The sequence below is a fragment of the Platalea leucorodia genome (assembly GCF_965183815.1).
Source record: "Platalea leucorodia genome assembly, chromosome: 1".
Taxonomy (NCBI): Eukaryota; Metazoa; Chordata; class Aves; order Pelecaniformes; family Threskiornithidae; genus Platalea; species Platalea leucorodia.
Window position 1 is genome coordinate 146,013,214 of NC_138823.1, and position 25,219 is coordinate 146,038,432.

The 25,219-nt window shown below is 41.5% G+C and overlaps 1 protein-coding gene across 1 annotated transcript in view; it reads right to left on the reverse strand.

Moving 5' to 3' along the window:
- The window catches only part of CUBN (cubilin), a gene marked incomplete at both ends in the record, with an annotated part of 152,681 nt that overhangs the window by 81,934 nt on the left and 45,528 nt on the right, over positions 1 to 25,219 (reverse strand). Inside the window, 3 exons of the mRNA XM_082329622.1 lie at positions 837 to 1,018; positions 10,602 to 10,761; positions 24,244 to 24,431. Of these exons, the coding sequence (XP_082185748.1) occupies positions 837 to 1,018; positions 10,602 to 10,761; positions 24,244 to 24,431 (530 nt within the window). The remainder of the gene's footprint in view (positions 1 to 836; positions 1,019 to 10,601; positions 10,762 to 24,243; positions 24,432 to 25,219) is intronic.

Sequence of the window (25,219 nt, forward strand, 5' to 3'; positions counted from 1 at the left end):
TTCATTACAAAAACATTCAGTTGTCACCCATGTATTAACATTAAAAGACCCAACAACTGTACCTCCATTAGTGATCTCAAATGTCTTTAGTGTGAGTGATCTAGAAAGTCTAGACTGCTAAAGAATTTCTTCCTGAAATTATTTCCTATCCTTCTTCCTGCACTGGAAGTCTATTCAAATCTGTTAGCTGGGACTGGTCACCTGGCATGCAACATGAGCACAAAGATGTCGTATGTAACAGGACCATCCAGTCTTATGGGTCTCTTAAAGGTCAGGAAACCCTTAGAGAGGTTCCTTTTCTCCTTGTTCCATCACCCTAAGCTGACTAGGACACTGCCTCTTCTTTTATTCTTTTTTCTGAGTACAAAGATTCTTCACAGTTTTCAGCACTCAGGGTTATAAACCTCCCCACTTCCTTGGAAGGTCCTACACAAGGTCTCACCTTAGTTATCCCCCCAGTGATCCATTATCTTCCTTTACATCGGGAAATTTTATCTCCATGGTACAGCACACTACACTTTTAGTTCTTTGTAAAAGGTGGACTTTTTAAGACTGAGTTTTTCAAAGCAGTTTTGTCTCTTGTTAGGAAGTATACAATGCAATGCCTAGCATCATTATTGATTAAGGTATACAGACACCAAAGGCATAAAAGCAAAAAATAATAAGAGCATTGTGGCTTCTGTGACAACATCTGTGGAACGTAACTGTAACCACAGCAGAAATGGGAAATTGCAGTAGAATTGTTTGTTCAGCTCCTGCAGTTCTTCGCATTATCTGCTCCAGACAGAAAAGCACATAACTTGTGTATTTTTGAGGAGTAAATCTAATGCTCTTACCTCCAAAACATCGTAGCTGCAGTTTGGGTGATATTCAATGTCGAATTCCTGAATGGTGAGTTGAATGCTGCTACCAGGCGCCGTGTGAATGTACCAGATGCATTCCCTATTGCTTGGGTATCTGTTGGGGTAGCCAGGGCTGTGAAATGAACCAGAAGGGCCAGAGAGTTCTCCTCCACAACCTGACAACACAGCAAAGCAACCATCAGTGAGGGGCTCTGGAAAAACTCACCAACAGCTCTGCAACAAGGACAAGCATTAGCACCCATTTTGTGCACAAACGTGTACACTGGCCTTGAGGGTCTGCTCTATCACAGGGAACCAAGGTCTAGCAGGGAAGGGAAACTCAGGGACGGCAGGCTGGACCTGCTGGCACTGCCTGTGCAGTAAGCACTTTGCCTCCTGTTTTGGCATGTTTCTCACCATACCTCAGCATCTGCTTTGACAGCTGAAGAAACTGAGACACAGAGCAAAAAATGTGACATTTTTTGTATTGGCCTCTAACTTTGATCAGTTCCAGAAAGCTGAATCAGGTCCATCCTCAGCTGTTACTGACCTCAACTAATACACAAAATAAGTTATCATGGGGAGGGCTTCCTATTGTTGTAAAAATGCCATTTCCCACTGCTTTAGAAATCATAAAATTAAAGACAATGCAATTTCCCTCAGAACACTGAGCATGATTACAAGCTGCCAAGTCACAGTGGATAAACTGGCTTTGTGACATTTGGTGCGTTTAATGTTCGTTTTTATTGAATTGTAACTGTGCAATTGTAAGACATGCCATGTTTGAAAAGTGATGTATTTTCTTTTCAGATAAGAAATTATTGTCCTAACCTCACTCTCCAGCCCCTTGGGTGATTAAATTCTTGCATATTATGAGCTAGCTTTAAAAAAAAAAAAAAAGAGATGCAAAACAATGGATCAAATGCAGGCCCTGATTTGACAGCACAAAGCAGCTGGACACCTGAGACTGCAGTTTTATCATTGCTTTATGGAGATGTGGCAACTGCTGCACTCGCCTCCTTTTGTTCAGTTCCCGGGAAGACGCTCTCCCTGACCCAGGCCCAGGTGCAGGTGTCAGCAGGGTGGGAAGGCACAACAGCCCTTCCCAGCGTCAGGGCAGATTTAGATCAGCTACGTTCATGGTGAAACCTCACCTTTAGAGAAGCCAGCAGGGTGGCTGCCTATCTGTCCCATGCAGAAAGCAAGGGATTTGTGTGTTTGATCTGATATTACGTGTGTGTCGCTCTGCCTTGCAGCAGCATTTTTTTTCCTCTCTACATTACAAGCCCCCAAGTGCTTCATTTAGGCACTAGCTAATCTTTTGCTTACACAGCTTTTATGGGGTCACTCGAGCTTTATAAGTAAAGCCCACACTCCCATCAATCTCTTCGGCTTCATCTCCAGAGGGAAGGTTCTGTCACATAGCAAAAAAGCCCCAAAATACTTAAAACCACTTAACAAACCATGAACTCTATATTTCCAGAGGCAAATACTGAGGTATGTCAGAAGTGATAAATAGCATCTGTATCAGAACTTTTAGTTATAGGAGATATTTTTTAACATAAAACAAATAAACTACCCCTCTGACCTGCTCAACTAATCCACACAGATGTGTAAAACTCCTCTAATCTCTACTAAGTCTATGCATAATTTGCAACTTGAACAAGGCATCTTCAGCCCTTGCTCTTCTTAACACTTTTTTGTTTCTTCAGGAAGCTATAAATCAAGATCTTTAATTAAATGTAAATACTTTCCTCAACACCTTCTGTGACAAACTTGTGGTTATTGAAGGGCAGCTGCTGAGCCCCAGAAGCATTTGCCATCATCTCTACCATGAGGTCTTTCAGCTCCTCACTGAAAACTTGAGTTTGGCTTTGTCACAGTTGACTTCTAGGACCGCAAAATACAAATATATGAGAGGAAAGAGCAGCAGGTCTGAAAGGGAGCGAAGCAATAAGAAGCTATTTTAAACTTAGAAAGAGCCATCTAAATGCAGATGTGAGGAAGACTTCTCCAGCCATGCCAGCAATGTAACACAGATCTCTGTCAGTCATCACCCAGTACTCACTGGAAAACCACTTTTAAACACAAGAATTCCCAGAGTTGAACAATAGTTAGGTATAACCCAGGAAAGTCTTTACGTAGCTGAGGCTGACCTCACAGGTGAATTGGCACGGCCTTAGTTCTCCCTTTTTCCCCGCCTTGCTGCACATGATGCTCTGTAACCCCGAGGTGGTTTGCCCTGCAGCCACAAAGCTACATTGTCAAGCTACCGGATTTATCAAAGAGTAAAAGAAGCTTTCACGTGTGTTGGAAACCAATCCTGCCTTCAGTCCCTCTGGACAGAGAGACACCAGAGAAAAAGGTAGCGCACTTCTGCAAAGTGGGTAAAAGTTAAGCCTGTGAAACTTTGATATCCATGAACATTTCAGCGGGGAGACAGAGAGGAAGAAAGCTTCACTGTAACCCACCACTCCATTTTTTTCCCAGTGCCATCAGAAGATGGCCTAATTTTCCTCAAAGAGAAACCAGGTCGTTGGGTTTTTACAACTGGAGAAAAAAAACGTGTCGGCAGGGGGGGAGCCTTACAGCTGAATTTGCAGGGTGAGTTACTCCCTTTCTTTTCCCTCGGCAGCAGGAATGACGGGGCCGCTGAGGACAGACTTCAGGAGGGGAAAGCCGCCTCGCTGGCTTGGGAAAGAGAAAGATTTCTCAAGAAGCAGACTTGATGGCTGGGCTCCTGAGGGGGTGGGAATGGGGAGGCAGGGGAGTTTCAGCAGGCGAGAACAAAGCCAAATGCTATTTATCTCAGCCTGAAGAAAGCTGGGAACATTTTAAAACTAAACAGGCAGTTATGACTCAGCTTCTCCTACTAAGAGTTTCCTGATAGCCACAAAGACATGGTTTTTATTTAAACCCGAAATGGCTCGAATGAGTGGAAAGCTTGTGTGCTGCGCTTTGAGGCACAGATCTTTTTTTCTGTGCAATCCTTGCAGGTAGCATTCAGATTGTTCGCCCTCCCTCTCCAGAGTGGTTTATATTTTCTCTGAGCTCAATCGATGTTCTCTGGACGAGGTATGTGAAGCACATGAATAAGAACGTCAAACTGCTGTTAATGTGCCATTTCTTTTCTTCCAACTACAAATGTTCCCAGAAAAGGCTTTTTGTTAAAAGAGAAGTGATTCTTTTTAAGTGCTCCAGTAAAATGGAGGTAGAGTTTAGATCTCTGTGATTCATTTCTTATAATGAATGTGCTGAACTAATGTTGCCAGTCATTTAATTGTTTGCAAACAGATTGGAAATAGCTTGAGTTTATGCCTAAGTATTTACTGACTAATAGCTGAAAAAAGGACTCACTGATCTTTGCAAATATGTGAACCTCACACCTGAACTATTTTGACTGACCTGCATATGGAAGCAGAAACCCCCATATGACAGCAGAAACATAATCTCTGAACTCTCTAGCCAACTGGCAGAAAGACTATATATTATGTTTCTGCTCTTAAATGGATGAGGTAAGAATCAGTTCTGTTATGCTTTTTTGAAAATGTAGGTGCTAGATGATTTGAACAAAATATTTACAGAAATACTTAAGAGATCAAAACAAATGTTCCTGCCTTTAAACTCATCTGCTACATCTATGGAACACTAAATTGAGAAAAACTCAAATAACGATAGAAAAACTTTTTTAAATGCTTACCAACTTTGTATATGAAAGATCTGCCCAGCCTCAGAATAAAAAGAAAGAATTATCCAGGAATACTGTTTCAAAATGAGAAGCAAACTTTGATTCACCAACTCTGCAGCTTGTATTTCAGTTCCTGGAACATTATGGGTCCTTACTATTCACAAACTTTTTGTCTTGAATATTTTAAAAAGGCGAACTTAGAATTTGATCCCTGATTCACTCAGTGTCTTCCCCATTTTCATTAGCCACCAAATTCTTGTAGCATTATCCCTTTCTTTGACTGGATCACAGATACAAACCATCAAGGAAAACTAAACTGCAAGTATTTTTCATATTATTTGTGCGTTACCTACGAACAGATTCCCTGACTTAAGATGGTTATACTAGGCTTTGAAATCTGCCTTGGCAGATACTTAAAATAATCAGAATAGATATCAAACAAATTACATTCATATGAATGCTGTTCAGGCTGAAGATGTAGATGTAGATGCAGATGCAGATTTATTTACATACATAGATGAATATATGTGAATATATGTATGGATTTTGCATTTAAAAGGACAACTTCAGGAGAAATGCCAGTCCTGGTTTTTTTGAAGCATGCATTTGTATATACTGTATCCTTTTCCTATTTTTTGAGCAAGCTAAGAAATACATTTTGATTTAACCTGGAATGTAATTTGCATACAAAAGTAGCCTGCCTACTTTATTAAGATATTGAAATAGGAAAAGTTTAAATGATGATGTAATCATCTCAGCTAATTAAACTTCTTCCATCTCTGGCATCACCATTAAATGAATACAAACCTTCTCCCAATGTTTACATTTGACTGCAAACATCAGATTAGAGTTTGCTTCTATTCAAATAAATGGAATTTGTGCTGTTTATGGCAACAAAGTAAAAAAGATTTGGTCTTTAGGGGTAAATAAAAATGAGGACGCAGAACCTATAAATTGCTGCATGACTTCAGCTCTCACTGAAATAATAGTGAAATAAGCTGAAACCATTCTGTTCCTAGTGAAATATCTTTAAAATTTTTTCTTAGCATAGAAATACACAGTCTTGCTGTATGTGGACAGCTATACAGACAGCTGCACTGTGGAAAAGTTTCTTGCAGCTGAACTGCATATGACATATGCTCAGTTTGTGCAGACTTCCTTGCAGTCATTTTGGAAACTTCAGCCTTGCGGTTAAACTGAGGGAAAAAAAAGGGAGGGGAGATACTCTTTTAGTCGTGTAAAGGTCCTGGAATTCCCTTGAAAAATGCTTAAAACAACTACCTAACCTGGTGTTAGTTGCTAGGAAATCAGACAACAAATAGAAAGCTCAGGAAACATATATTTGGTGTCTTTGCTTTCCTCTGGCTAAAATCTAAGTAGTCACTGAAGATTGTGCAAGGGATAATTTATAGATGTCTTTCCATATTACTGCCTATCTGGTTAGCAGATGGTATTCATTAACCAAAGAAGAATCCCTATTCTCATAAATAATTATAACTGAATAGAGAAGTAGTAATCTGTAGAAACCTCTATTATTTGCAAGGTTTCAGATTTATTCATGGTTATGTTTTAGCCACATGCTAGAAAAATCCCTTCCATAAAGTTTAAAGTGAACTGGCACTGTTCCTGTAAAATCAGAGTTAGGGAAATGAAAGGATTCAGAGTTGTTCCATTTGTTGTGCTCACGGTGAAATATTTCAGTAAACGTTAACTGACTCTAGCTGCAAGGAGCATGTAGTATGAACATTTACCTGTACTACGCTAATACTTGCATGAAGTATAAATTGGATTTGATTCTGAAATCTTTTGCTCTCTTGAGCAGGTTTAGTTCACAGAATATTATCCAATGGAGCAAGTGGGATATTTTTTGTAAATGAGAGTTTTATGCAAGAGAGTAAAAATTCAAGTGAGAAAAAAATTCAAGTGAGAAACTGGTTGTTTTTCTTTTTTTTTTCTGAGTTGTTAATCACTTCTGTAGCTTTGATTATTATTGTTTTATCAGTCTCCTGAATTCTGTTATTTTCTTCAACATGTTCCAATCTGAAATTAGTAAGATGGATAATAAATAAAGATAGACTACTGGGACCCAGAGACCTAAAGGCAAGTTTAGGCATTTAAATAGGAGCTGAATCCTCCAAGATACTGAATGGCCATAGTTCCCATATCAGCTGCCGGTGTTCAGTGTTAAAAAAAAAAAAAAAAAAAAGCCATTTTCTAGCTTTCAGACATTGATTGAACTGTTCAGCAGCAAGCATCTTCAGAAAATTTTGGCCCTTATTCTTATATATTAGTTTGGGGGGTGGGGGAAGGTCCAGCTTGCTGAAGAAACAGAAGTTAATTCATCCTTAGCTCTCATAGAGAACATATCTATGTTTTTAATAGCCAGACTGCAATACAAAAAGGCAGCTCTGAACATGGTAGCACCCGCAACTCAAAACAAATGCTCAGGATTTCAAAAGATCAGACCCTGTGCATTCTTAGACTTAATGTGACAGAAAGATACTGAAAAGGAATAGTCATTTTTGAAAACTGAACAAATGGCAATTTGTCAAAGGCTGCACAAGAAATCAACAACAGAGTTATGATTCAGGCTTAGGAAATCTGCGCCTCAGCTCCCTCATTGACCTGCAATGCAATATTCTCTCCAGCAATCCTAACGGATGCCTGGCAAATGTCTTCTGCATCCTAATCTAATCTCTGTTTCTGTTATGCTTCCCTGAAGAACTAACAAACTATTTCACATTTTACCTGACACATATACTGAAAACCCCAGTCTTCAGTTATTGTATGCCTTTTAATAGTTTTCATCTTCTGAAAATACAGACCCAGAGTAATGAAAACTTGTCTTCTCATGAATGAAGTGGCTTTCTCCACACCCTGTCCATCAATCGTTTCTTAGGGAAATTCAACAGAAGGAAGATGATAGTGAAGGAAAAGAGAAATACAATACTTGGGGGCTACATGATTCTTTTCTCAATAGTGTGCTTTGCTTCTTTTTTAAAGGGGGAATTAATCTGTCACAGAAAACAGAATACCGGGCACAAATTTTGACTATGCTGAGAAGAGCCAGTTGAATTTATAAGCTCTACTGACAATCAAGCAGCCTAATGAGTAAGCTTCTAATGAAATGCAGATGTATATATAAAGCAGTCAGCTCCTACATGCACATTGCTTAATAAGGTAAGTGACGGGTCTAGGAAATACGTGTCTTCTCAGATAGTGACAGTTGTCACTGGTGTAATTTTGCACTGAGAGACCTTTGGCCTTTTGGCCTTCTGATTTTTTTTTTTTTTAAAGGAAAGCAATTCAGTTGGCATGCCATCTTTGCAACATCCAGACTGTTACCAAGAGTTTAGTCTTCCTCAAAGGGCCAAAATATGCCCCAAAATATATCTGCCTGTATTAAGTGTCCTAATAAACAGCAGAAGTGGAATGAGCACCTTGCAAATTCAAGCTTTCCTCTGTTGAATAAGCCTCTTGAGGCCTTGGCTGCAGAAGAAAACATTAGTGATTTAGCCAAATTAATTCCAAATCCAGCCTCATCAATGAAAACCCCTTAGATGAACAGTGTTATTTCAGAACCAAAACCACTTTTAAATTGAATTCTTTGTACTACAGCTTTACATCCAAGTTAGAATTATATAGGATGTTTTTAAGCATAAATAACAGCATTCTCCTAAGATCAGTTACTAATTCTACCTTTGGGAAAGCCTAAACACTGGGTTTCCTTCAGCAACCCAGATTAGCAACTTGGCAACTGAAAAGCAGTGGCACAGCAACTGGAAAGATCAGATGCAAAGGTTTCAAATCAAAACACTTCAAATTTGTGTTGTACGTGGCAGCAGGAGCTCTTCACACCAGTTATCAATGAGGTAAGCTTTTGGCTTTTTGTGATCATCTCATAACTGCAAGCAAAGCTGCTGGAAAGAGTGTCTGAAATGAACTGTATCAGGCACATGGTGGCAAATATAAGTGCTGCTCTATTTTACCACCAAAGCATGTGAATGTCCTTGATATGTATCTCGTAGATGCTTCACAACTGCCAGTTAAGGAGCACATGGATAGCCTGAGAAATAGTTCACAGCAGCTTCAACTCCAGAGCATACATTTGTCACCTGAGCAGAAGTAAAAGCTCTTCTCTCAGCAGTATATATAGCCTTGTTATTTTCTTGCCAGGTGAGATGTTACCAGATCCAGGTTTAGGATTTAGGATCCCCCTTTTAGGGATTTGCCCTCAGGGAAGAGGGGACCTGAATGCTTCACCCAACTCAAAGCTGCATCTCCTGATAAGTTTCCCTAGACTAAGGGACTTTCTCCACTGAGGGGTTTTTGTGCATTTGAAAGGTTTTCAGAAATATAGCACCCTGACCACAGGAACATATCTAATTTTACCCAGTCGAGAGCAACGGTAGCCACCAAGTGTAAGAGGAATACCCATATTTGTACATGACACCAATCGAGAAAAAAGGAAGTGCCTGCATTGAACAAAAAGAAGATGACTGTGGTGAGCTCTGGAGGAATTTGCACTCATATTACAGGCTGTCAGGAGTCGCAGCTGTGACGTTCAAAGCCAGCAATGACATTCCATAGGAGCCAGCCCTATCTGAACCCACAGATCCTGCTCTGCTGCTCAGACACAGCCCCATTTTAGTAGTCTGGGCCTTGTGCAGCGTTAGGCTACAGTTTAGTGTCCAGGAACTAACAGAGGGGCAGTGCTGGCTGACACAGAAATGAATGTGTCAGTGCAAAAAAGGAGTGCGGGGGGGTGGGAGAGGGCTGGAGAGTCCGGGAAATGCTTGGGGGAGGGCGGGACGTGTAGGGAAAGCGCAAGAGTTCTTACCACGCAGGCAGATTCTGGAAAGCTTTGAGCGCTTTAGAAAAGCAAGTTAACCCAGCACCATGGCTACTCTATGGAGCTGATGTCATTTGGCTGTGCATAAAAGCCGCCGCTTTTTCTTCTTTTGTGCAGTCCCAGAATGACATCACCTCGAAGCACAAGAACGTACCTTTGTGCTGCAGCACTTCCCCTGCTGGCTCCTGCCACACATCTCACTCCTCCCGCATACGTCCCTCCATTGCCCAGAAATGATCCTTGACCTCCGCTGAATGCACAACACCACTGTCTAGTCGACGAGTGCCCTTTGGGAGCCCGCAAATGCTAGCAGTCTGTGGTAGCGCAGAGGAGCTCCTATTCAAACAATATATAGCATGCCATACACCTCAGCAACCCACAGTGGGGCCTCTGCAGCTGATTTCAGCTGCTTTACAATGCTGTCCAAGCTGAATGGTGTGAACTGATTAGACAGACAGGGCAACTGTAGTGATTTAATTATTTTCAAGATTGGATCCTCTTTGATGGGATGTACAATGGCACACGATTTAATCTTGTTACAGTCCAATATTGCTGTTAAATAAGCAGAGTGAAAAAGTTGCATTTGCAGCCTCACTTATGAAGAAACTGCAAACATCGTTTATAGATTTGTTTATAATTGGTGTGCATGCTTGTCTATTTAATGAGGCCTGTGACAGCCTTCGTGACATGCAAGAACAAGAGAAAAAACACCTGAAGCACATCCTGGCCAATGTTCTTTCATGCAGAGCAGGGGGGTGGGGGCAGCTGGAAGTGAGCACACTACCCAAGAAAAAAATCACCATTAAATAAAACTAGAGAGAAGCCTGCACAGAAAACACAAGTCTATAGGAATGGGGCAAACTGAGGGCTGAGTGTTTCCTGTTAAAGCCCAAGTCACCCATGGTTCCCCTGTAATAGCATAGATCTCCTGTTCAGTACAGAAATTCTGCAGATGCCCCTCATCCCTGTGCCTATTCCTGCCAATGAAAGCATATTTCACTAACAGCTCTCAGTCTCTGATCAGATGATCTTCGAAGGTATGCATGTGCAGAAACATCCACTGGGAAAATATTTGAGGAATTATGAGGAAACACAATGTTTTTAGAGCTGTAATGGGTTATTTCTACTTCGCCAACATAGGGTGGTGCAACCTGGGACTCCATTACACATACAGGGAAGAAGGAAACATACCTTCTCAGAGGAAACCTGGTTAACTCACCATTAACATGCCACAGCATCTGGAACCCACTTCTAGTGTTCAGTCCGTCAGAATAAAACACCACATGAAGGCTGGTCCCTGTAGTGCTCCCCGCCAGTGGAAGAGACTGTCCACAGAAAGTGCCTATCAGGTTGGATTGAACATCAGGCCCATCATAGAGCTGAAATGAAACAAAAAATATCCCAGTGAGTAAAAAGCAGCTCCCTAATTCCTGATGTTTTGCATACGACGTCAAAGAAAAAGCTGTGAGACTTCTCGTACTGGCCCCCTTTGCACAGCAATATGAGCTCTGCGAAGCACGGAAAGATTTGGATGAAATGATGAGCAAATATAACTGCAATATGTCTTTAAACCTGGCTGCACACTGTGTACAGTAGGAAGGTTTTGCTGTTTCTGTTTTGGTGTGTATTGGGGGTTGCTGGGGAAGAAGATAAAGGGCAAATGGCAATGAACTGGAATAGAAAGAAAAAGGGGATGTCATGGATCTGATTTGACTGTGCATCTAACACACTCAGTGCCTCCAAACCCCTCGGTGACAACTCTGTTTACATCTTCATTTCTTTAAGACTGCATTCAGGTGATTTCAGGACTGACTGAACTTGTGATGGAGAAAACCAAGCAGTCAGCATCACCAGGGCCTCCCAGAGTAGTGAGGACAAACTGAAAACCAAAAGCAAAGTAAATCCTCAAAAACCACAAGGCAAACTTCACATGTGTTTATTTTTTGTTCCTGATCTTATGCTAGTGTCCTGCTTTGGAGGAGAAGTGGACTGAGTCATGCTTTCTGAACTTTTATACATAGAAACACTTTATGTTTGATCTCCTAGTCATATTCTACATGATGGTATTTTGACAGTCAGTGTATTGGCAAATGCTGCCAGCCTGAAAATCTTTCTGTTCCCCAAACACAGATGAGAAATCCTCTATCCCACTCTTAAAACATCACCACTCAAAAAAAAACCCCAAACAAATAAAATGCTAAGCAAATATTCCTGTATTTAAATCTTGAAATCTGAAGTTAGTCATATACTCACATTTAAATGAAAATGTTTAATACAGGTTATGATGGGGTGACAGTAGATGCTTAGAGCTTTTAAGCCTTTTTACATGAGTTGCCTCCAAACAGGTTTAAAGGGTATTTCAAATCCTAGTTGTGTGACTTCTTTCAAATCCAGTAAATCATGCTGAATATGCGTCTATGTTCCTCACTAAATATTCCAATGCTCAGTGTCATTTTTCAGGGGTGAGCTGTATAATTTTTGCAAAACTGGTAAAAATGAGACATTTTAGCTAAATTGCCTTTGACTTATGATCATAGAATCATAGAATGCTTTGGGATGGAAGGGACCTTTAAAGGTCACCTAGTCCAACCCCCCTGCAATGGGCAGGGACATCTACAACTCAATCAGGTTGCTCAGAGCCCCATCCAGCCTGGCCTTGAACGTTTCCAGGGATGAGGCATCTACCACCTCTCTGGGCAACCCGTTCCAGTGTTTCACTACCCTCATTGTAAAAAATTTCTTCCTTACATCTAGTCTGAATCTACCCTCTTTTAGTTTAAAACAATTACCCCTTGTCTTATCGCTACTGGCCCTGCTAAAAAGTCTTTCTTATAAACCCCTTTAAGTATTGAAAGGCTGCAATAAGGTCTCCCTGCAGCCTTCTCTCCTCCAGGCTGAACAACCCCAGCTCTTTCAGCCTTTCCTCATGAGAGAGGTGCTCCATCCCTCTGATCATTTTTGTGGCCCTCTTCAACACAATGATACCAGATTGCCGGTTGTTGTCAAGCTAGGAGTTGCTTTATTATTTCTACTTTTGTCACTATGATTCTTAAAGTTTAGAAACCCAGCAACCCTTGTGCTTTTTTTATCAATTTGCCACAGTTCCTCTGATCTTCTCTCTCACAGAGAACATCTTCCTAACACAACCCAGCAAATTACTGGCACAGAAACTTGTCTGAACATTCTCATTGTGAATTTTTGGCATGCTTCCTTTCAGAATTTCAGCAAAAACTTTTCTCTGTTCTGAAGCCATCACCGTAAAGTTCTCTCTATGCAAAGAATCAAACCTACAATCTCTAGAAAAACAGCCAAGGTTTATTTATCTTTGCTCTCCATTCAAATCTCTTTTCCAAATATCTCTGATTCCACTAACAGTTCTCCTACACTCAACACCCATAGTATGGAAGTATGATATTACAGTAAATATTGGTTAACCATGCTAGCTACTAATTTTTGCACGTTTTCTAGCAGACTTACATATGGGAGTGAATAATTAAACCCTCAGCTTTTATGTTCAAGATGTTGGTCTTGCAGAACCTTCAGAAATCTTGCTGTTGATTTACAACATAGTTGGTGACAAGAAAGCTACTCAAATGGTTTCAAATCCTCAAGCAGTCTAGTTTGAATGTCTTTTTTTAATAAAAAATAAATTGAATGTAGTTCAGCCAGAAGTTAGGGACAAATTGCAGGACTAATTCTATGGTAATATTGCAAGGCTCATTTTATGGCTGGTGACCCTGAATCTTTTTGCTTTTCAATCCTCTAATACAATGAAAGGCTCAGAGCATGAGAAGTGTATTGGAACTTGAGAACTATCACTCCATTTGGTATGGTTTCTCTAGATGAAATCAGAAAAGCTTGAAAGTTTCTAATTGCAGACCCACTGCTGGTAGTTCTTGCAAAGCCTTGATCAGATGCGCTTGATAATAGATATGAAATTGTCATAAAGACTAGATGTTAAGAAGTTGAACACTCATCTGTATTCTTTCCAAATGTAAAGCTTGAAGGACTGCCTCACAGACAGATGAGCTGTCCCATGCCCAGCATTACAGTTACGACCTTCCTCCAAGCCAGGCTGAGCACTTTACACATTCTTTTATGGCTTAAGTTCAGCAAAATGAAATAAAGTCAGATCCAATTAGATTTTTTAATAGTACTACTTCCTTCGACAGCTTTGTGGTATATACTACTCATATTTCTGTGGCTTCAAGCCATGGAAATCTTACACCAGAAAAATATGAATGGGGAAGAATGAATCAATGTGGAGATCACGAATCTGTGCTCTGAATAGAAGCAAAAACTATGTTAAATGAAAAACTATTCTAAAGAACTATGGACTAAATCATACCCAGAAACTTTCAAATCCAAACAAGAAAACCAACCTTCCCGAGTCTCCTGCAACTTTGATTCATCAAGGGAGTGTTATTTTTATCGAGGACAGCAAATGTCACATTTCTATGTAATTTCCCCTGAAAACAGCCCGTCAGTTTTTCAAGACACAAAGAATGGTTACTATGGCAATCCCTTCATGCCGCGCTGCCCCGTGGGCCTGGGTTCAGAGCAGAGTTTCGCAGGAAATTCGAGTGCCTGGCCAGCTGCAACTCATTGAGAGAGGCAGAGCGCGACTGCTAGAATTACAGCAGTTTTTTTCGAGCTGTCTTTCACTTCTAAATGAAGGGAACAGCTGTGTGTTTTCACAGGGCATTTTGAACTTCTCAAACCACATTTTGCTCTCACACAAATATGGCCAAGTGAAACTGAAGCTGAACGCAGATCTCATGAGCCACAATTTCTCTTCTGATCTCTGAGACAGCGTTTCTTGTTTAAGGGCCTGCTTTGTCAGCTGTGCTGTCCTAATGTGCTGCAAATCAAGGGAAGATTCTTCCCCAGGCTGTATGAGGCAAGGTACTCCCTTGGTCTGTGCAAGACAATTGAATTTTGGGGCAGTATATTAGCCACTCGGATACCATACTTACTCTAGGAACTGGGGATTGGGCTCCCTCCCAGCCACTCATTGGGAAGAAAGCGCTTGCTCCCTTTCTGTGTTGATATTTATTTTGTAATTTATATATTTATTCAGACCTTTTAGCCTCCATCAGAAAATCCAAGGGCTACGTAATGATTTTGGCAGACAATCCAACAGGCAAAACACGCAAACAGTTGCAACACATGTTCAGATCCTTAGCCCCCCCCCTTTAACTGAAGCAATTGCCCAGCAGCACCTGGAGTGCTCCATTTCATCAGCCTACACCCCGGCAGTGGGTCCAGGCAGGGACGCAGTACGTTCAGACAAATTATTAGGCACGGGCTCAATAACTGTGACAAGAAACTCCTTATCAGGCTGCCCAGGAGCAAGCGTATAGGCTGACACAAAAGTAAAAAGGGGAGGTACTAGCTCTCTAAGGGATGAATCAAGCTGTGGGACTGCCCTGCAGCGAAGTGGCAGCTGAAAACCATCTGCTGTACATTGGAGTGGGGCTGGGACAGCAGGACTAGCCTAGGCTGCAGGAAGGGTTCGGCTTGGGTAGCTCTTCCAGAGGAGACACCATGGTCACCAGTATTACGTTTTAGCTTTTCTCACTCTTCAGCCTGGAAATATGTTGCTGACACCAGTAATGATGCTCTGGAGGCCACAGCTGTTCACCTCTCTTTGGAGGAGCAAAGCAAAGCAGGACAACCTGCGTAACAGAGAAACTCATTGCCAGAACTGGAGCAAGGGCTCAAGGATGGAGCTGACCAGAAAATGGAGATTCTGCTGTGTGGAGAGAAATAAAGATCTCAAACAAATGGGAGGAAAGAAACTTTGAACGTGTTCCATTTGGGCATACTCGAACAAGGGACATTTTTCTAGCCAAGCGCCTTGTCAAGCTTATTCCTTATTGCAAAGTGAGACTGACAGGAGCCTTCCAGACAGGTAGTGGGACTCCATCTGTTCAGTTTTCCTGGCAGGAAACTGATTTTTTTTTTTTTTTTTTTTTAGGGCAAAATTTCAGTTTTCTCTTGGAGAACTTTATTTCTGTGAAAAGGCACATTTTTTCATCAGGAAAATCATTATAAAGGAAAACCCCCAGCCTAACCTGCTCTGGAAAAAAGCTGCTTAGATACACTAGTTAGGCACAACCCATAGTCTTGATCCAGAGATGATGGAGTCTTCAAAGACAAACTTTCAGTTTCATATGAGGGGAAAATCTGTCCTATGAATACTGACAGTTCTCATTTTTATGGTACTGTAAATAAGTCTATTATCTGATGTCATTAATTCATTATCTAATTATGAGTAATTATATCAATAATTGTCTCAATTTGAGTCTTGAAACAAACCGTTTGCAGTCTGAAAGCCTTTTTACAGTGACCAGCAGCAACAGCCCTGGGCTGTATTTGCAGAACTCGGGAAAGGAGGTTGCACCTTGGATCAGACCAGCGTAGCTGTGCGTGCCCCACCCACTGCCGCAGCCTCTAGGACATCCTCGAAGAGCTATTCTGACACACACAAGTATCCCTTTCCTCTTAGAAGTGGGAAACCCGATATGGGATTGTTATGACTCATCTAAACACTACAGGCAGTGATTACAGGTATCTGAGCAGCTCTTCCTGAATGGGTCTTTTTTGAAAAGGAAATTCTGATGGCATCGCAACAAAAATGTTACCAGAAAACAAAATGAAGCAAAAACCAGAGAATATAATCCTCATCCAAGTAACAGAATGCACTCCAAAGTGAGATCACCATTAATTGTTAAAGCAAGAATTAACACAAATAAAAATAATCCATTTCCAAGCAACACATTTCCTTCTAGAAGAACTAGAGTGCAAGCTTATGAACCTGCAGGTCTGTCAGCCAGAGAAAAAAACAACAAACTAAAGCTCCAGGATGTGGCACATCGCGCTAGCTTAGCACCACAGCAACATAGTTTTCATAGAAACAAAGGCAGCTTAAGACATTGAGTGATTTACTGTGTGGAGCCTTCTTATTTCTGCACAAACAGGAGAACAAAATAAGGTTATGTTTGTGCTTGCATGATGAGAAGTGTTTGCAATTGCCACTAGAAAAAAGCCCACCTTAAGAACTCATTCTAAATAATGTTTTAATATGATTATTTAAATATGTTTATGCCCTAGATGACCTTTGATAAAACTCCTTGCTCTGACCACCATAAGCAACTTTCTTGTCTCCACATAGTGACACATTTTCACTAATTAACCAGTTTATTCCATAGTACAATGGAGTTTGACATCGTGCATCACTAGACATATAGGCACACTGGTTAATCTCGCTGGGATTTATCTAACATATGGAAATGTATAAATGTCTTATTTTTTTAATAGTAGAGTTGTATCTGGGTCTATGTTTTGTCTTGTAACCTGAGCCTAAATACTCAGAGCCCTTTGAAAGTTTCAAGCAAAGTTAAATTCCACATTGGACTGCAGTGATATTTTTTAAAAAGAATTTTTCATCTTTTACATTACCACTTACTACCTTCTCAAAGAAAACAAGAATTTCTTACTACAGGCAAATCTGTTCATTCCTGTCTTCTAGGAAAGGTTTATTTCTGCAAATGATATAAATATAATCATTTTCTTTAGCAAGGCTCTGGATTTATTATAAGAATGTAAGAAATGCAGGGTGTATCTTTGGGTGAAATTTTAAAATTGTTTTAGATATAGGAGTAGGAAACAACTGCTGGTTAAGAAAGGAATGCCTAGGAGACATCCTCCTAGTCAGTCAACCCTACGACCTGCATTCAAAACCGTATTTGTTCAGCATGGCATTTTAAATCCCCAAGCCTGTATTAGGAAAGCACCTCCACCTAATTGCCATGCTGTCTGGATGGAGAGGGTCCCAGCCACGGAGCAGGCTGAGTCAAAAGCAAGGCAGTCCAGTGCAAGAGTGTCTCCGAAAAGCCTGCCTTTCTGCTAACTGCTGTGGGTGCTTTGACCTCAAATCATGGCTCCATTGCCTGGGGCAAAACCAGGCTGCCCTGGTGTCCTGTTCCTGACCCCATGCCTCTCCCCGAGCTACATGCAGGGGTTTGCTGTCATGGCCAGCATCCAAACGGGTCCCTGACGTGTCCCTCCTGCCTTTACCGAGCAAGGGGCTGCTTGGGGATCCATGCCCTTGCAGCACTGGGATCACACATGCCTGGTCACAAGGATGCAGCTATTTTGGTAAAGTGGCTGCTTTCCTCAATGCCTCAGAAATTGAGGCGGTTCCTCTGCAGCGAGAATCCACTCGTGGTGGAGGGAGCAGGACTACTTTTGAGCTCGGGACAATAATATTTCCAAAGTTATTCTTCAGCAGAAAGCTGCTACTGTGGGAAAAGCTCCTCACAAAGAGATGGGGCTGTGCCTAGGGACACAGCGATTGGGAGTGGGGACGTATGAAAAGGTGCGCCTGCTCTGAAAAGCCCAGGGGGGTCTGAGCAGTTTGCAGTGCTGCTGACTGGCGCACAGGGCTGAGTGCTGCTCCTCACGGGCTTTGCCAGCCCAACTGAACCAAACTGCCAGCGCAAGCAACATCACACTGACACCGTCAGAGGCCAGAGAGGGCAGGAATGCCCTCATTTGAGAAACTTTGCATCATGCATAACTACGGCAACTGAGAAGAGCTGCAGCTTGGTCTCGGCAAATGAGGATGGGAAAAAGGGGAGATATTCCTGCCTCTTAGGCTTTCAGGAAAGCAAAACTGCCTGCTCATGGGAACAACGGGGAAGGGAGAGATAAGACCTTCCTCAAAGTCCAGTGTGGTTTTCCCTGAATCGCCTAGGGGCTTCCCTTTGATGAGGGGAAGCTTTGACCAATTCAGATGGGGTTTCTGCAGCCACCACGTAATTTCGTATTGTGATGCCTGTGCTGAGCGGGATAAGCCACTTCATTGCACAGACAGTCTCACAGACACTGGCCTGGCTTTCCGGCAAAATTTGGAATACAGAAGAAGAACAGAGGAGAGAAGAATCCAGCTGCAACTAGATGAGTCCCAAATGCCCTTTCCCCAAAAAGGGGCATGCACGCTACCATCATATGGTAGTATTTCACAGTCGCTTCATTGTACAGTGCTTTTTCCTGAAGGTACAGGCAAAGTCACATTGCTCTGAGCTGGCAGGGTGTGGAAAATGCTGAGTCCATGAAGGTCTGACTCATTTTGTGAGTCCAAGAGCAGAGTCTGTGCTGGCTTCACTCGTGCTTCTTGTCATTTGAGGTTTCTGTAAGCACCATGCAACCCTTTCATCACTGACAAATTTAGCTGTCTTGAGGGGTGGGGGTATTTGTGTGCGCATTTGTAAGTCTGCTTCTAAGTAACCTTTCAAACAGCAAAGCCAAAGAGTGCTTCAATTCCGGCAATGCAGGCAATTGGGAAAACAAAAACCTGAGCCCTGCGCTAGTCTTGTCTAGGGTGGGCAGCTTTTGGCCCGACACTCTCCTTCTGAGTATCCAGATCTCTCATTGAAAATCAGTGCAAGGGCTAAGATTTCCTTGTGTACCTATGGTGAGGCCTGCCACAGAAACCCAGGGAGAATTGTAGCTTTTATCCTCACAGTCTTACACTGAAGGACTTCTTGTGGAGGCCCAGAAACCCCTGAAGGAATTCAGGGATGGGCTGGCGTGCTGCCAGCTTGCATGGTAATACGTTAATGGATACCACTGCAGTCTGGCCAGCAGGCTGTAATTTGATGTCTGTGTGCAGAACCTGGATGGGTATATTTAATATATCATCTGCTTCCCCAGGGTGATATACTACTGGTGACATTTTGTAAATCAATGCATGGCCATAAGCAAAGCCATTCCCTGTGCTTGGAGAATTTCTGCAGCACTTTAAAAAGACACACTCATAAATAAAACTTGATAATGTTAATCTCATAATATGGTTTAAGCATATTTACTAATTACAAGTACAAAAGGCAGTAAAACTAGAAAGACGGTAAACTTTTTTTTTTCCTATGATAAAGTAGTAAAAAAAGAGGATGACCAGCTGAGTGCAAGTGACAATTATCTAATACAGTATTCCCAGATGGAGAAAAAGGATATTATGGCACATCCCTGGAATGCTACTGTGGTTTAAAAAAGAAAAAAAAAAGGACATATCCTGTTACCACCAGAAGGAAATGAAACAGTTCTCAGGAGCAGATGCCATATTAATTACTGTACTCATTTGATAATATTACACATATAAAAGTGCAATCATATTTTAACCACCCTGAGCCTAATTGCTGAAAGAGCCTGGACTGCTTAAGTAGACTGGCAGTAAGCAAGCAAGGAAGTGCTTTATTCCAAAGAGGAACTCTGTCCTGCTCTGCAGCAGAAGGAAGGCCACTGTTGTAATCAAGCAGTCGTTTGCACCCATAAAATGTTCTTTTGCGTTAACCCAATGATAATTCCATCCTTGCCACTAGATTAACATGCTGCACAGACCAAAGGGGTGAGACTCAAACAGAGAGCTCTGAAACTTGTCTTGCTGCATGAGACAATTTTACTATCTGCTTATCAGGCTGGTGACATCTTGCAAAAGGCTGGGCAAGGTCTTCCCTGTACTTATTAAAAGCAGATGCTAAACAGACTGGACTCCAAGGGATGGCTGTACTTTCTGAGCAGAAGAATGTAGAGGGAGATTGCCACTGAAGGACAGAAAGATTAGGGGTTTTCAAATGATATTTTTCTTGGATAAGCAAGGAGTAAATTTCAGTCCTACTGCAAGACTCTGATCTTCAGGGCAATAACATGACATTCTCCTTACTTATAAAATAGCTTTGCCTTTCTGCACATTATGTTCTGTCATACTAAATAAGAAGGTAATTCATCATTAAAGATGGGGAGTTAAATATAATCTTGTTCAGCTAATAACCTGGTGAATGTAGAGGAAGAAATGACATTTCTATGTCATTGTCTGCAATATCTCACTGGCTACAGCCTGATGACTCCTCTAGAAAGACTAATGTTAGGTTATTAAGCCAAGCCACAGCACACAATATAATTTAAAGATCATCCAATCTAATTACAGTTAGTGCAGCATCACTAGGAAACAGTCTGCTATTTGGTATGCCTTGTATCATATCATTGCCGCTTCTGAACATGTCTTTATCACAAGCGATTAATCTCATATTCTTGCAACTTTGCTGTAAAACTCCTTCCAAAATGTCACACATCCTATGAGCATTACTAGCAATGAGCCAACGTCCTCTGACAGGCCATGAAACTGCACGCTGCTCATTTGCCGAGAAAGCGCTCATATGAGATTCGTGCTAGAGACTGACATTATAAAAAACTGCAGTTTTGCCTCCCTCCCACACTGCCCCTTCTCAATTTCTCACACCTATGCACCGGGGCAGAAAATTGCCGCCAAGTTAGAAGAACAGGGCTTTTTCCTTCCTACTTGACACAGGTATAAATAGTTGTACGTGCTGAAGCAGTGGAGATGCAGGCCCTGCGCAGGCCAGACCAAGTCAGAGTCACTCAAGGCTCCCTGCAGAGAGGTTAATGCTGCTCACCATGAGTAACACCAGCCAGCTGCTGCAAACTGCGGTCTGGCTCACAAGAAGCATCCCATGATCAAAGGAGAAAAGGAAATAGGTAACGCAATACATGGGTGACTTCTCATTGTACAGCTGTGACTGCATTTCCGTCTGGGACAGCCACGCACTGTACTTGCACTTACTTGTACTCTTTGGACATCTATCTATCTTTTTCCTTGCCTTGTATTTGAAACAGTTATTTGCTCTAAGTGATGATAATATCTTTGGTAACTGACACCCACTAGGAATACTTGTATACAGAAGCTTTTGGGTTTGCCATTATTCTACATTTAATTTCTGACTCATATGTGGACTAAGCCAGGGAGCCCATAGCAAGTTAGTATATTCTGTGTATATCAGAATGAATTAGTCACAAGGCAAAATGCTCTTCTTGTATGCTACATGTGGGTTTGGGTCAGAAGTGTAATTCATAATTAAACAAAAAGCTGAAGAACAGGCCCTTTTCCAGTATGGAGACTGGGATCAAAACCACAGTGTCCAGCGGGCCAGGTCCAGCAGTACTCAGGAACGCAGCTTGTCCTGTCTAGCTGTCCCCACCCCACCAAGCACCATGATTTTCTCCTTCAGAATTCAGAAAGATTTCAAAAAAATCAGAGCTCTAGTTCGAGACATTTGCAATGTCATAAAAATATGTCCACATGCATTAAATCTGTTTCTCCCACTGACTTTTAAAAGCAGCTCTGCTGTTCTTTATCTTTTTTTTTTTTTTTCAACTGCCATTTCTTGATTGTATTCCTCTCAGGCAGGTCAGCTCTCTGCCATAACACCACTGCAACATTTATTCTTGTCCTTCTTCATCACGTATCGCTTTCTGTTACTCCCTTTACCACCACAACTGTCATCATCACCTAATCCAACCTAACAACTAACTCTTGTCCTTCCCATCCCCAGCCTTCCAGCAAGTAGCAGCAAATATTGTCACCAAGCTTGCCAGCTGCCACAGAGCACCAGGCTGCTACTGTCAGGGCTGCCACAGAGCTAAGAAGACAAGTAGGGTGTTGCTGCCTGCTGCAAGGGGCTGAGGTGGGAGAGCTGCTGCCACCAAACCCAAAAGGAGATGGGAAAAGGGGCACCTGAAAGCTTCTGGGGAAAAAGAGCACCCGATCAGCACCAGTGGCTACTCTGGCTTGTGAGTGCAGCTACATGGAAACTGTCTGAGCAGCAGCTTCCCATTTCCTCCAAGAATACGGTGAAGGGCTCTGGCACATAGTCCATGCACCACCCACTTGGACTACAGTGAACAGGATTATACCTCTATTTTCCCAGTGTTACAGTCAGCCAGGGCATCAGAGCTTTCCCCTTTTAGGCCTCTTTGCAATAAAAGAATCTCAAAACTAGCATGTGGCAGAAAAGTAATTTATCTTAGCTGAACAGCTATGAGTCGGGGTTTTTTTATTAACCTTTTTTCCAATTTGCAGTGGCGTCAGACTCCACATGGATTTCAGACAGAAAAGTCCTAAATATCTGCAGTCTGCTGAGAAAGTGAACTGCACACTTGTTCCAGATGATTCCCCCTTTCCCCTACACCACAAAGCACTCACAGCCTTGCCAACATGCTCCCCTTTCGCAAGAGGCAGGGTGGGAGCAAACACTATTCAGTTCCCTGGCTGGTTCAACCTTGTTCTCTTTTTTACACTATGGCACATATTTGTGCAGCATGCAACAACCAAATGAGAACATCTTTTCCAAGTGGTATTTCTTAATGGCATTTGGTGAAAGATTTGTAAGTAATGTCACATGAATCGCAAATTAAAGCTTCAACACACTTCCATGACTCTGTTTTTCCCTTGCATTTTCCTCTTTATACCTCTTTCAGTCTGTATTTTCTTTGATTGGAAGCACTGAAAAATTGTTAAAACAAAGAGTGCAAGTACTTCTCTGCTCCCTGTCTCCTCACTCCCTCCCATATGTTTTATTTTTGTTCTTTTAAGTGCTTTGAATCAGGTCCTTGCCTCTGGCAGTATTCCTCCAGCCTTATGTCTAGAATAGCGTCTTCTGGCAAGTCTCTTGCTCCTCACTGGCTGACTACTGTGTGCAGGGCTCCTGCTTTTCATGGATCAAGGGCTTAGGCATCTTGAGACTAGCACTGGCCCTTCTGCTTGGCTCCAATGTTTCCTTTTCAGCCTCCTCACAAAAATGAACCAGGGTTTAATGGTTAGTTCTCAATACAGTGCTCCCTTGTTTATTTTCTTCACATGTCTATTCTTTCTTGCCATTCCTGGCCACAAAGAGAAGAAAGCTGGGAGAACATTACTTTTGCCAGTTTATTAGAAATTTTGAGCTGTGAAAGCTGGCATAGTAAGGAGGTAGACGGAGCGAGGGAGGACGTCTAGAGGGAACAGATTATCCCATCACCAGGCCTGTTGCTGGACCTTCTGCAAGACCCCAATGAAAGTATCTCCAGAAATGTGGGCACTATTCCTTAGCCCTCTCCTTGGCTTTAAGTAACCTTCTCTAACACTTCTCTAAATTTCAATTTCTCTTGTGCAAAACCTAAGTAGAGTAACAGGGGCTACATTCTGGCACCCTGTACAAGGGTGAGATCTGAAGGATGGATTAGTTCAGGAAAACAGCAAAATTGTAAGAAGAAGATTATAATCCTCAGCATAGCAGTGACCACGATTACACTCTACTTCACACAGTATGAAGTACAAAACTGAGAGAAAATATCTTTTCACTTGTCCTAGAAATAAATTTTTTGAGGAAATGAAAATAAAGGGTACTTGGCTTTAGACTGACTGGATGGTTTTATTTGGCTAACAATTTCTCATTTTGTTTGTGGGTAAATTCAGTTTCTTTCATCCCTTTAAAGAAGCAGATTAATTATGAAAAGGAAAATATAAACAGGAGACACAGCAACCCTCCCTTTAAAAATGTAGAAATAACACATTTTAAAGCTTTTGAACATTCCCCACCCCTTCTCAGATAAAACCAAGAGGAAAATTATTGGGCTCATTGTGTTTTTGCAACCAATTTACTAATCTCAGGATTTCTTCTTTACATGAAGCTGGAATCATGACATCTCACTTCACCCATAAAAGCCCGTGCATCTAATCTAAGGTGGTAGCTAGACTCTCTGTAGCAAGTCTAGACACCTGCAAAGTGATTCATCGTCCCTATTGCAGACATCTGTCTTAAGGTAGGATGAAGTGCTCTCTGGCAATGCTTCACTCCCTGCTGATCATGGAGGAAATAGGGACAAATTGTTTGGACTCAACACTTGAGTTTTAATGGCTAAATTTAGATAAGATAAATTTCCCCTTGGTTTTCTGCATCTTTATTGTTTTTCTTTATTGGAGAAGACCTGATCTTTCTTGTTTCTAGAATCTGGGTACATACCTTCAAGAAGTCACGGTCACAGTCAGATCCATCTTCTACATCAAAGGCTGTGAAGCTATAGTTGAGTGTGTTCCCCTTTGTAGTTTGGATAGTCCAGTTGCAGTGCTCATTTAATGGGTAATTATTTGGATAATTTAAACTTTCCAATATGCCATGGCTACGATTAACAGTCAGTACTTCATGGCAAACTGAAAAGAAAAGTGATAACAAATTATATTTGTGCAGTGCTTATTAACCCAGTATCTCAAAAAATTACTAATTGAAGTTACTGATAGCATTACAAGGTGAGAAATGTCTTTATTCACAGATTAGAGAAATCATACAGAAAGAGAATCATGACCTATTGAAGAACATATTGCATATGTTGCAAACAAAATCCAGACTTTCCAAACTTGAATCCTTCAGCTCTATTATGTCCTTCTTTTCTGACACTTGCAGACTCATCAATATATGTAGTACATATATTTTTTGGCAGTTTTCTTTAATTCTAAATGCCTGGTTATTCCTGAAACGTGTTTTTTTTCTTTTTTTTTTTTTTTTTTTTTTTTTACCTAATAATAGAAATTTGCCCTGTCATTTGAAACAATTTGGGGAGGGTGCTCAACAAAGATTGACTAATGGATTACAGTGGTTTATTTCAGCAAACTGGAAAAAATAATCCCTGGCTAAAACAAAAAATGGAAAGTGAACTACTTGTATTGGATTTTCTAGCTCCAGGAACTGGCAGTGATCATGAAATTCTTTAAAAAGGAGCCATGATTTTTGTCGTGAGTCATCCAATAACATCCTAGCATTAGAACTGGACGCTCACCTGGAATAATGAGAGCTTTCCTTTAAGTGCAGAGAAAATGAAAAAGAAACTAAGCTAGATAAAGAGTGAAATTACGATTATGGCATTAGGTCAGTGAGTCTCATTTTCCTGTATCCAACTTTCACTAAAGACAGAAAATATCAACGTGGGCAATCCCTCGTCTGG